The 13,335-nt window shown below is 40.8% G+C and overlaps 3 protein-coding genes across 3 annotated transcripts; all 3 read right to left on the bottom strand.

The window, feature by feature from the left end:
• Positions 1 to 58: 58 nt before the first annotated feature.
• On the bottom strand, positions 59 to 4,899 carry LOC101062593 (extracellular calcium-sensing receptor-like). Its single transcript, XM_029843865.1, has 6 exons — positions 4,700 to 4,899; positions 4,294 to 4,588; positions 3,392 to 4,189; positions 3,088 to 3,315; positions 2,881 to 3,004; positions 59 to 2,200 (listed from the first exon to the last, which is right to left on the bottom strand). The coding sequence occupies exons 1-6, from the start codon at positions 4,831 to 4,833 to the stop codon at positions 1,290 to 1,292; spliced, it is 2,490 nt and encodes an 829-aa protein (XP_029699725.1). The 5' UTR covers positions 4,834 to 4,899; the 3' UTR covers positions 59 to 1,289.
• A 1,103-nt stretch (positions 4,900 to 6,002) lies between these two features.
• On the bottom strand, positions 6,003 to 8,945 carry LOC101062370 (extracellular calcium-sensing receptor-like). Its single transcript, XM_029843864.1, has 5 exons — positions 8,670 to 8,945; positions 7,792 to 8,589; positions 7,483 to 7,710; positions 7,224 to 7,347; positions 6,003 to 6,913 (listed from the first exon to the last, which is right to left on the bottom strand). The coding sequence occupies exons 1-5, from the start codon at positions 8,928 to 8,930 to the stop codon at positions 6,003 to 6,005; spliced, it is 2,322 nt and encodes a 773-aa protein (XP_029699724.1). The 5' UTR covers positions 8,931 to 8,945.
• A 1,425-nt stretch (positions 8,946 to 10,370) lies between these two features.
• Positions 10,371 to 13,121, bottom strand: LOC101078022 (extracellular calcium-sensing receptor). The gene is made up of 5 exons (XM_029843863.1): positions 12,843 to 13,121; positions 11,966 to 12,763; positions 11,665 to 11,886; positions 11,401 to 11,533; positions 10,371 to 11,281 (listed from the first exon to the last, which is right to left on the bottom strand). The coding sequence occupies exons 1-5, from the start codon at positions 13,104 to 13,106 to the stop codon at positions 10,371 to 10,373; spliced, it is 2,328 nt and encodes a 775-aa protein (XP_029699723.1). The 5' UTR covers positions 13,107 to 13,121.
• Positions 13,122 to 13,335: the final 214 nt, after the last annotated feature.

Below are 13,335 nucleotides of genomic sequence, written 5' to 3'. Positions count from 1 at the left end.
CTGCCGCTGCCGACTGTTCTACATTATCTATTCTTTGTGCTCATCGCACCCCAAAAAATCCAGATATTACACTAATTCACAACAAAGAGAATTACTTTCATTTACTTTTATCACAGTACATAATATACATCTGACTTTCTGTGGCAATAGCAAACACTCTACGATGTTCCAGTGTCAAGCATATGTTATTCAACAGCAAGCAGCTGTAGACAGCATCACAAAAAACTTTTGGCGCGCGTGGAGGGCAAAAAAAATAAAATAAATTATATATATATATATATATAAATACTAAATATATCGCCAGGGAAGATACTCTATTCCAAAGATTAGATATATAAGATTATTAAGTTTATGACTGTCAAAGTCTGAAAGAGGTCGAATTAGAGGTTTGCGTCATTTTTGCAACTTGAAATAAACTAGAACTCTGATAGTTCTCACAAAAAGTGATCTCCAGAGTCTGTTAGTGCTTATATAACAATGTAAAAATGGAACTACACTTCTACATTTGAAGTTTTAATTTTGACATGATCATTTAAAGCAAAGTACACACATAACTATAATCAGGCTGCTTTTGTCCCAGTTTTCGCACTTTCTATCCAACATATGATTTATGACATTGTATTGTACCTGTTGTAACATTATCCTGGCTGATTTGAGGTGTGTTTGGAGTGAATTTGTCACGACAATTGTCTCCGAAAACGGTGGAGGTCAACAATCGTCAATTTTAAAGGTGTTCAAAATTTAATTCCAAATATCGTGTCTGGGGACGGCCGACGACTCGCGAATCAGGAGTCAGTCAAGTTTAACATAAGGGACAATGTAGCCAATCAAAAATGAGGAGACTGGGGAACAAGAAAGCAGATGTAAATAAACAAGTATGTTAGCATCACCTGCAAGATTTTCTCCATCTTGTAAAAAAATTAGTTTTAAAACAGTCCAAAGACCATCATCATTCCCTCTTTTGTATGCCGACATCTGTGTTGCGTGTTGTGTTCTCAAGTTGTTGCTTTGTTTCTTCTTCTTTGTTTCTGTTAGATCACGTGTGATGACGCAAGATTTCTGAAAAGGAAGCAAGATTCTAGATGGACGATGTGTCAGAATTTTTCATATTTTATAAACTGGAGTGAAGTTATCGGGGGGACACCAGACAGTACGATCACAACTGTTCAAATCTCTCATTCTCTCTCGTTAAATCTTTATTTGTGGGAACTCGAACAGATGAAAAAAATGTTTTAAGATTAAAAAGATCTATATGTCTGGCTTAAGACTTGTTATTGAATTAATGTGAATTAATGTGTTGGTCCCTCTTTCCCCATCAAATTCCTTTTTGTGTTCCTCTCCGGTTTCAGTAAGATGATATAACATTTTGGAATAAAAATACAAATGAGAAGTCCAAACCCTGATGACAGAATTGCAAATATTTCCACGGCAACGCTGAACTTCCCAGGAGAGCTGACATAGGCTGGAATGAAGGTGACCCACACAGCACAGAATATCAGCATGCTGAAGGTGATGAATTTAGCTTCGTTGAAGTTATCGGGGAGTTTCCGAGCCAGAAATGCCAGAATGAAACAAAACATGGCCAGAAGTCCGATGTAGCCAAGAACAGACCAGAAGCCCACAGCTGAGCCCAGAGCACATTCTAGGATGATCCTGTCTTTAAAGTCCTTAATATTTTTAAATGGAAATGGAGGAGAAACGGTTAACCAGAGCAGACATATAAAAACCTGGATGAGAGTAAAAGCCAGTACGCTGAGTCTCTGCTGAGCAGGTCCAAACCATTTCATCGCCTTACTACCAGGAAGTGTGGCTCTGAAGACCATCAGAACCACCATGGTTTTACCCAGAACACAGGAGATGCAGAGGACGAAGGTGATGCCAAATGCTGTGTGTCGCAGCATGCAGGACCACCCAGAGGGTCGACCGATGAAGGTCAGAGAGCACAGGAAGCACAGAGTCAGAGAGAAGAGGAGCAGGAAGCTCAGCTCAGAGTTGTTGGCCCTGACAATCGGAGTGCGTCTGTATCTGAAGAAAATGAACATGACGACAGCCGTCAAACACGTTCCCAGAAGTGATGCTGCGGTCAGCAGAGCTCCCATCATCTCTTCATAAGACAGGAACTCTTCCTTCTTCTTGATGCAGGCGTCTCTTCTTTCATTAGACCAGAACTCAGAATGACATCGCACACAGCTGATGGAATCTGGGAAACAACATTAAAGCTGGTGTCACATTTGCTTGGTTACAGTGAACCTAAATGTGTTGTCTCCCTCTTTCACGGCCAGAACAGTGTTTTATCACCTGTGACAAGTTGTTCTTGAAGTGCAGTAGCATTGCCCTGATGACATTTTCTACAACAACTGAGCTACACCTGTGTCTGGGTGCCCATGAGCACAATCATAAACATGTCTGGAAGGTGTGTCTGATCAGAACCCTCTGGCTATGAGGCGACTGTGCTGAACACTGTACTGTTGGACAAAAGGCCTCGCTATAATATGAGGGGTGGAGTGTTTTTTTATGTTCTTCGAACAGGTCAGGGCTATGAATATAAAGTCTTGTTAATACAAGTTGTTGGAGAATTAAAATAAGAGAATGGGATTGGTGTTTGTGACCAAGCAGCAGTTTACATTTGCTCATCCAGTTTGACCAGGTAACATCACACTGTCTCACTTGGAACCTTAAGTGAGGTGCTACTGCAATAGTCCACTCATGTTGAACTTCTGTCTATTTTAGGTAAATTTCTGTATCAGTGCCAGATCAAGAGCAAAACTAACCCTTGTTTCCTCTAGGAGGCACTGTAGGACCCCGAGCCTGGAGCGACTGAAAACTTCACCTCTTCTCAGTTGGTTTTATAATAATTACTGTATATTTGAAATACCTGACCTGTACTGTTGCTTATCTCTCCATCAGCACATCTCAGACAGTCATAGCAGCAGACAGGTTTCCCTTTCTGCAGAACCTTGCGAGTTCCTGGGGGACATTTCTCACTGCAAACTGACACAGGCACCTGCCGTGGTAAAATTCACAAAAAAATCATTTTAACTTGCAAAATTAAAATGTGTTTGAATAAAATTTGGCTTCATGATTTACCTGCTCTGAGTTCTGAGCCCAAACTAAAGTCCTGTTTGTCAGTGTCAGCTGTCTGTCAGCAGGTAAAGATGCATCATAAAGACCCACAGGGACAAATTCCACATTGCCATTTTCTGTTGGCTGCCAGTTAATAATCTCATATTTTGCTGGTGGGTCTCCGTTCTCATTGAAATAAACCTCATCTCCTTCCTTTGTTTTGAAACTAATCCTTTTTATGTGCTGCAAAATCTAAAGTAGTATAGAAATGGATCAGAAATACACACAATGTAACAGACAACAAATAACAGTTTAGTGTTCAACTCACCGTGAATGGATCCAGCTGTGCTGTTTTATTACATGTGTTATTACAGCTGAGAACATCATGAAGTGCGTGGGCCACAGCATAAACACCTTTATAGATGTTATATAAGATGGGCATGAGAGACATGTCAGTGAAGGTGTTTTTGACACCAGCCAGATCTTCATGTCCAGAACATTCTCTCTGATTCTCTGTTGTTGTTGACACTGAATCCTCAAACTTACAGTCAAATAAAGCCTCCCATAACTCTCTGAAAAGTTCTTTACTAGATGAATTGAGTTGCTTTACACCCAGAATGTATTCTTTCATTCCAGTGACATGTGCTTTAGGAATGGAAAGGCCTACAGCCCCATCCAGAATGTGATGGACATCCATGGCTGCAATGTGAGACTCAAAGATCCAAGCTTCGCTGCCCACCCACTGGTAACCAGTCAGGTTGTGCTGAGACAGTTCAATTAATAACACATCCATATCCAAGTGCGAGAGGAAGCCAACAATCACCCTGGATGTGGAGGCCTTTATAACGTCGATTATCTGTTGTATTTTTTCTGGTGGATCAGTTCTAAAGACAGCCACAGAGTACTCCACACAGATGCCGAGCTCCTCTGCTGTTTCTATAAAGGTTGCCATGCCGTTATTGCCGTAATCGTCATTTGTCCTAATGGCTCCGACCCAAGTCCAACCAAAGTACTTGACTAATTGGGCCAAAGCTCTGCTCTGGTAATGATCACTGGGTATTGTTCTCAGGAATGAAGGGTACTTGTTTTTATCACTGAGGCAATCACAGGTAGCAAAGTGGCTGATCTAGAAGAGGAGAAGTGTGTTGTTTCCTCTTTTAAAGACAGACATAGAACAAGCATGACAATGACACAAACATAATGAAAAAATGCATGTTGACTCTTACCCACCAGTGGAATATGAAAGGGTCCAATAACAGTCGCTATGGCCATGCATGGTGAAGAAGAACTCTCTCCCATGATGGCCTGCACTTGTGCAGGTTTGGTGCATTTATCAGAAAGTTTAAATATAGTTTCCTGACTGTTTATCAAGGCCAGAGAAGCTCTCACGCCTCTGGCAATAGAGCCACAGGAATCATAAATCTTACAGCCTAAAGTGATGCCAGGCAGGAGGTCTGAGCTGTTATTGATCTCATCTATTGCAAAAAGCATCGCCTGGGCATGCTGGAAGCCTCTGAAATTCAAACTTTACGCAAATATTGAAAAGAGTTACGATTGCAATTGATTACTTGAAATAAAAATTTCATCGTTTGTTTAAATCTTACACATTCTCAGATCTAACTGTGGTTTCATTTACCTGATGCACTGCAGTGGCAATGGTTTGTGCATGTAGGTGTCCCTCCTGTTTATCCAACTTCTGTGGAAAGAGAAGATTCCTCCCAGGATAATGTCCCCATCTTTGGATAACTGGGGGTTCTCAGGATCCCCCATCTGGAGACACACATGGTCCTCAGCCTGAGAGAAAGATACTAACAGTAATAGTTGCAGGAGTGCCCAACCTTGCTCTGGCCAGTTCTGAGTGGAAGTCATGCTGTGTGTGGGAGCAAAGCCACTGAGTGGCATCACGTGCGCATGAATGTTGTTCAGAAGCCTGCATGAGTATTTATGGATTTCAAACCTCATAAACAAGCAAACACTGATCTTTGATCTCTGTGGACCTGTAGTCACAGTTTCATTTACATATGACAGCATTATTAAATATGTAAAATTTGATTCATAACAGTTGAATAATACCACTATTTTTTTTTAAATGCAAAACTTAGACTAATTTAAAATGCATGGTCTTTTAAAATATTAGACCTCCATTGGAGACTGTTCATCAGTTGTTTGTCTTTGACACACCAAAAAATCTACACTTCTTTATTTAATTCAGACCAAATAGAATATTAGCAAATCACAAGTTCATATATTTTTATAATCTACAGCTGACTTTCTGTGTCAGTTGTAAAAGTTCTGCAATGTTTTATTTATAAATATATGCTATTTAGCAGCATGCAGCAGCACACATCATCACAAAAAACCCTTGTGTCTGTCGAGGGCAAATGTGAAGCAATAACGCACGATAAAAAACTTAAAAGAATTAGATTTTAATATTTTCCTTCTCGTCAGAATGGTAAACAGTTTTCAAAGCACAATTGATTTATTGTATGACTTAAAGTTTTAGTATAATGTTCATGTAACATCAGCAATTGTTGAGCCTCTTCCAGCTTGTGCAGGTCAGACTGTTGAGTTAAGCATCACAAAATCATTTTGAGTTTGCTCCATCAAAATATATCAACAGGTCAGATACTCTATTATAAAGATTAGAACCCTGTTGCCACTATCAGTATTGATGCCAGGGAGGAGCTCTGCACTTAATAATTCCATCTATTAAAAAAGAACTCATCACAAATAAAGTCAAAGACAGGGTTGAAATTGCAGTTTGGTTTACTTTTGGAGAAAGAAAATAAAACAGTGCACAGGAGAGGCTCTTGGTGCTTATATAGTATATAATTATATACTATATAATATATACCAACAAATGATTGAAACTGCATCTCTACCTTAGAAGTCTTAAATCTGACATCATTATTTAAGACTTATTATTGAATTAATGTGAATCAATGTGTTGGTGCCTCCTTTCCCATCAAATTCCTTCGTGTGTTCCTTTCCGGTTTCAGTAAGATGATATAACATTTTGGGATAAAAATACAAATGAGAAGTCCAAAACTGGAAGACAGAATTGCAAATATTTCCACGGCAACGCTGAACTTCCCAGGAGAGCTGACATAGGCTGGAATGAAGGTGACCCACACAGCACAGAATATCAGCATGCTGAAGGTGATGAATTTAGCTTCATTGAAGTTATCGGGGAGTTTCCGAGCCAGAAAGGCCAGAATGAAACAAAACATGGCCAGAAGTCCGATGTAGCCAAGAACAGACCAGAAGCCAACAGCTGAGCCCAGAGCACATTCTAGGATGATTCTGTCCTTGGCAACATCGAAATTCTTGTTGGGTGAAGGAGGAGAGATACTTAACCAGAGAATACAAATGATAACCTGAATGAGAGTAAAACCCAAAACACAGAGTCTCTGCTGAGCAGGTCCAAACCATTTCATCACATTACTACCAGGAAGTGTGGCTCTGAAGGCCATCAGAACCACCATGGTTTTACCCAGAACACAGGAGATGCAGAGGACGAAGGTGATGCCAAACGCTGTGTGTCGCAGCATGCAGGACCACCCAGAGGGTCGACCGATGAAGGTCAGAGAGCACAGGAAGCACAGAGTCAGAGAGAAGAGGAGCAGGAAGCTCAGCTCAGAGTTGTTGGCCCTGACAATCGGAGTCTGTCTGTATCTGAAGAAAATGAACATGACGACAGCCGTCAAACACGTTCCCAGAAGTGATGCTGCGGTCAGCAGAGCTCCCATCATCTCTTCATAAGACAGGAACTCTTCCTTCTTCTTGATGCAGGCGTCTCTTCTTTCATTAGACCAGAACTCAGAATGACATCGCACACAGCTGATGGAATCTGGGAAACAACAGCAATGCTGAAAAAGGTTCTAAACCAAGTAAAGAAATTACTTTTTCTGTGATGATGACATACGGATAACAAAGTAATGCTCCAACATAACCACGGTTCATCATCAAGAGTGATGTGAACTATGATGCATGATTTTTGACCCAAGGCACCACAATAAAGAATAGACTGAAGACAAGCTAGAAAGGATTTTAATAAGGTGCATTCACAATGTAATTCATTTTTCTGAAATTAGATGTTCATTAAAAGTTGGAAATAACATGAAGCATTTGAGATGTTGAATTTTATATGTACAATTCACCTGTATTGTTGCTTATCTCTCCATCAGCACATCTCAAACAGTCATAGCAGCAGACAGGTTTCCCTTTCTGCAGAACCTTACGAGTTCCTGGGGGACATTTCTCACTGCAAACTGACACAGGCACCTGAATAAACCAAAGGGCCAACAGCTATTACCCTTGTTTTACAGCCATCTATAGTAACATTCATATTTCTTTCTGTAAACCAACATTTTGCCGTCTCAAGAGTGACTTAATTTAGATTTTTGACAGGGAACCTACCTGTTCTGAGTTTTGTGCCCATGTAAAGGTTGTGGTTTGCAGTGTCAGCTGTCTGTCAGCAGGTAAAGATGCATCATAAAGACCCACTGTGACAAAGTCCATGAATCCGTTTTCTGTTGGCTGCCAGTTAATAATCTCATATTTTGCTGGTGGGTCTCCGTTCTCATTGAAATAAACCTCATCTCCTTCCTTTGTTTTGAACTGACTCCTCTGTATGCGCTGCAAAATCTAAAATTGAGGTGTATTAATGTGAGTTTCTGAGTGTCTGTTTAGATAGTATATAATTGAAGAGTTTAGTGTTCATCTCACCATAAATGGATCCAGTTCTGTTGTTTTATTACATGTGTTATTACAACTGAGAATATCGTGAAGCGCGTGAGCCACAGCATAAACACCTTTATAGATGTTATAGAAAATGGGCATGAGAGACATGTACGTAAAACTGTTTTTGACACCAGCCAGATCTTCATGTCCAGAACATTCTCTCTGATTCTCTGTTGTTGTTGATGCCAAATTCCTAAACTTACAGTCAAATAAAGCCTCCCAAAACTCTCTGAACAGTTCTTTACTGGATGAATTGAGTTGCTTTACATCCAGAATGAATTCTTTCATGCCAGTGACATGTGCTTTAGGAATGGAAAGGCCTACAGCCCCATCCAGAATGTGATGGACATCCATGGCTGCAGTGTGAGAGTCTGAGATCCAGCTCTCGCTGCCCACCCACTGGTAACCAGTCAGGTTGTGCTGAGACATTTCAGATAGCAGAACATCCATATCTTTGTTTGCCATGAAAGCAACAATCACCCTGGATGTGGAGGCCTTGATAATGTCAATTATCTGTCGGATTTTGTCAAGTGGATCGGTTCTAAAGACAGCCACAGAGTACTCCACACAGATGCCGAGCTCCTCTGCTGTTTCTATAAAGGTTGCCATGCCGTTATTGCCGTAATCGTCATTTGTCCTAATGGCTCCGACCCAAGTCCAACCAAAGTACTTGACTAATTGGGCCAAAGCTCTGCTCTGGTAATGATCACTGGGTATTGTTCTCAGGAATGAGGGATACTTGTTTTTATCACTGAGGCAAGCACAGGTAGCAAAGTGGCTGATCTAGAAGAAAAGGATCATATCAAACAATAAATCTATAATCTTAAGCATCACGCATATTCATATCCATTCCTTTTACTCACCAGTGGGATATGAAAGGGTCCAATCACTGTTGCTATTGCCATGCAGGGAGAAGAAGCAGTTTCTCCCATAATGGCCTGAACTTGTGCTGGTTTGGGACATGGTCCCTTAAGAGATGATTCCACCTGGTTACCATTAGCTAAGGCCAGTGCCACTCTCACACTTCTGGCAATGGAGGCACAGGCATCGTAGATCTTATATCCCAGTAAAATCCCAGGTAGAAGGTTTGTGCTGTTATTGATCTCATCTATCGCGAAAAGCATCGCCTGGGCAAACTGGAAGCCTCTGAAATTCAAACTTGTGCAAAGATTAAATCGGTTGCAAAAGCTGATTGAGTAAAAACCATATTAAATGAAACACTTTTAATCCTCGGAAAGCATGATTTCTTCTTGTCACATGCAGTTTTCTACACAGTTAAAGGAATCCATCAGGGTTTGTTTACCTGGTGCATTGAAGTGGCGGCGGCTTTTGTTTGTAGGTGTTCCACTTGTCTTTCCACTTGCTGTGGAAAGAAAAGATTCCCCCCAATAAAATGTCTCCATCTTTTGACAGCTGAGGTCTCTCCACAGCTCCTATCTGTCTACAAACAAGCTCCTCATTCTGACAGAATGATGCCAGCAACAGCAGCTCTAAGAGACCTAAGAGACTCTGACCTCGTGGTGTGCACCACTGAGATGTCATGCTACCTCAGAGCTGCCTCTGCTAATTCCTGAATCAGGTGATGGCGGCGATATTTATAAATACACTATTTCATCAGACCAGTATGATCTCTGTGGACTCAAAAGGTTGCGTGAGAGTAAAGACAAATCAGAAAAAACAGCAAAGAGATTTGTGATTTATTTTTACTAAATGCTCTAGAATGACAACATCAATTGATTAAAATTAACAAAGTTCAGTCCTCCTCACAGCAGAGTGTCTACATTAATGGTCAAAGACATCTATTGTACAACTTTTTAAAATGAACTACATGGTATTAGAAATTCTCTTCCATCTAAACTTCTGGACCTCCATTAGAGTTGTCATGGGTGTATTGGTGATTGCTTTCAGTAGTTCACATCCTGTAATATACAGCTGACTTCGTGCTTAATGTCTAATATTGTATTTCAAACAAAGTGTTACATGACTGTGTTGCCTGCAGTCACACACAGCAACTGTACAGGGTGCATATCGTGACACTTGGTGTGCATAGAGGTCAACAGCAAAGCAAATACTTATAATAGTTTTAAAATCATTGTGTGTCAAAATGATGGGTTTTGTCTGAAAAGTGGACGATGTGATGAGTGCTGTAGATGTAGCGCCGTCTACAGCCAGTGTGTCTTCTCAAGCTTGTGCAGATCAGACTGGTGAGTAAAGCATCGCCAAATCATTTTGAGTAACATATCAGCAAGTCAGATACTCCATTACAAATATTAGAATGCTGTTTCCATTACATGTAGTGATGCTAGGCAGGAGAGCTGCACTTTTATTATCTCCATCTGTAAAAAGAAAACATTGCTTAAATAAAAGGAGAGCGTTCTGGGGGATGTATCGCTGATAAGTCCAATAGAGGGTTAAAAAAGAGGTTTTCTTCTTTTTGTCTGAAATAAAAAACACAAGGCTGTATATGTATATCAACATATGAATGAAACGGCATCTCTGCATTAGAAGTCTTAAATCTGACATAAGATATAAGTATTTAAGACTTTTTCTTGAAATAAGGTGAATCAATGTGTTGGTCCCTCTTTCCCCATCAAATTCTTTTTTGTGTTCCTCTCTGGTTTCAGTAAGATGATATAACATTTTGGGATAAAAATACAAATGAGAAGTCCAAAACTCGAAGACAAAATTGCAAATATTTCCACGGCAACGCTGAACTTCCCAGGAGAGCTGACATAGGCTGGAATGAAGGTGACCCACACAGCACAGAATATCAGCATGCTGAAGGTGATGAATTTAGCTTCGTTGAAGTTATCGGGGAGTTTCCGAGCCAGAAAGGCCAGAATGAAACAAAACATGGCCAGAAGTCCGATGTAGCCAAGAACAGCCCAGAAGCCCAGAGCTGAGCCCAGGGCACATTCAAGGATGATCCTGTCCTTGGCAACATTGAAATTCTTGTTGGGTGAAGGAGGAGAGATACTTAACCAGAGAATACAAATGATAACCTGAATGAGAGTAAAACCCAAAACACAGAGTCTCTGCTGAGCAGGTCCAAACCATTTCATCACATTACTACCAGGAAGTGTGGCTCTGAAGGCCATCAGGACCACCATGGTTTTACCCAGAACACAGGAGATGCAGAGGACGAAGGTGATGCCAAACGCTGTGTGTCGCAGCATGCAGGACCACCCAGAGGGTCGACCGATGAAGGTCAGAGAGCACAGGAAGCACAGAGTCAGAGAGAAGAGGAGCAGGAAGCTCAGCTCAGAGTTGTTGGCCCTGACAATCGGAGTGCGTCTGTATCTGAAGAAAATGAACATGACGACAGCCGTCAAACACGTTCCCAGAAGTGATGCTGCGGTCAGCAGAGCTCCCATCATCTCTTCATAAGACAGGAACTCTTCCTTCTTCTTGATGCAGGCGTCTCTTCTTTCATTAGACCAGAACTCAGAATGACATCGCACACAGCTGATGGAATCTGAGAAACATATTTTTGTGTGTGTGATTTATGCTTCTTGATTTTTCACAGTAAAAACACATTGTATAGACCACAGGAAGCATTTCAATCGTAACTAATTTCCCTTAAAATTTTCCTACCTGTACTGTTGCTTATCTCTCCATCAGCACATCTCAAACAGTCATAGCAGCAGACAGGTTTCCCTTTCTGCAGAACCTTGCGCGTTCCGGGGGGACATTTCTCACTGCAAACTGACACAGGCACCTGAAGGGACTTAAAATTCAATCGTCTTCTGTTCAGTTTCACTTGAGGTTTGATGAATTAGGCAAATTAAAACAGCATAATCACACAAAGTCACACACTATTACAAATGCTTAGATATTTAAATATGGTAACATTTTTACCTTTTTCTGAGCCCAAACTAAAGTCCTGTTTGTCAGTGTCAGCTGTCTGTCAGCAGGTAAAGATGCATCATAAAGACCCACAGGGACAAATTCCACATTGCCATTTTCTGTTGGCTGCCAGTTAATAATCTCATATTTTGCTGGTGGGTCTCCGTTCTCATTGAAATAAACCTCATCTCCTTCCTTTGTTTTGAAATGAGTGCTTCGGATGTGCTGTAAAATCTAACATTCACATACAATAATGTGTGCAGACATTATGACTTATTATTGTCTCAAAATTTTTAATTTGTGTTCAACTCACCGTGAATGGATCCAGCTGTGCTGTTTTATTACATGTGTTATTACAGCTGAGAATATCATGAAGTGCGTGGGCCACAGCATAAACACCTTTATAGATGTTGTAGAAGATGGGCATGAGAGACATGTCAGTGAAGATGTTTTTGACACCAGCCAGATCTTCATGTCCAGAACATTCTCTCTGATTCTCTGTTGTTGTTGACACTGAATCCTCAAACTTACAGTCAAATAAAGCCTCCCAAAACTCTCTGAACAGTTCTTTACTGGATGAACTGAGTTGCTTTACATCCAGAATGAATTCTTTCATGCCAGTGACATGTGCTTTAGGGATGGAAAGGCCTACAGCCCCATCCAGAATGTGATGGACATCCATGGCTGCAATGTGAGAGTCTGAGATCCAGCTCTCGCTGCCCACCCACTGGTAACCAGTCAGGTTGTGCTGAGAAAACTCTTGTAGTAATACATTTAAATCTCCTGGAGACAGGAATGTCACGATCACCTTCGAAGTGGAGGACTTTATTATGTCAATTATCTGTAGAATCTTGATCATTGGATCGGTTCTAAAGACAGCCACAGAGTACTCCACACAGATGCCGAGCTCCTCTGCTGTTTCTATAAAGGTTGCCATGCCGTTATTGCCGTAATCATCATTTGATCTCACAGCTCCGACCCAAGTCCAACCAAAGTACTTGACTAATTGGGCCAAAGCTCTGCTCTGGTAATGATCACTGGGTATTGTTCTCAGGAATGAGGGATACTTGTTTTTATCACTGAGGCAAGCACAGGTAGCAAAGTGGCTGATCTGAATGATAATAAAACATTAAAATATTAAAATACACAAACACAGACATCAATAAAAATGTTTTCATTCCTCTACCCACCACTGGGATATGAAAAGGTCCGATAACTGAGGCTATCGCCGTGCAGGGAGAGGAAGAACTCTCTCCCATGATAGCTTGCACCTGTGCAGGTTTGGTACATGATTCCTCATCAGATGCAGACTCCTTGTCCTGACGGTTAGTTAAAGCCAGCACCAGCTTTATACTATTCACAATGTTGGCGCATGAATCATAAATCTTATATCCCACAATGACATCAGGCAGGAGGTCTGTGCGCTTATTAATTTCATTTATGGTAAATAGCATCGCCTGGGCAAACTGGAACCCTCTGAAATTCAAGCTTTATATGGACAGTTAATATCAACATTAGTTATAAAAAACTTAATTTAATTTCACTGCATAAAATTATCTTTTTAAATCAACTGGGTTTTCATCTAACTCTTTCTATATTTTAGATAGCTAAAGAGGATGTGTATAATACTTACCTTCTGCATTCTGTTGGCAGTGGTTTAGCAGTGTAGGCATTTTCTCTGGT

This window comes from Takifugu rubripes, chromosome 11, assembly GCF_901000725.2.
Source record: "Takifugu rubripes chromosome 11, fTakRub1.2, whole genome shotgun sequence".
Classification (NCBI taxonomy): Eukaryota; Metazoa; Chordata; class Actinopteri; order Tetraodontiformes; family Tetraodontidae; genus Takifugu; species Takifugu rubripes.
This window is presented reverse-complemented; position numbering and strand designations above follow the sequence as displayed.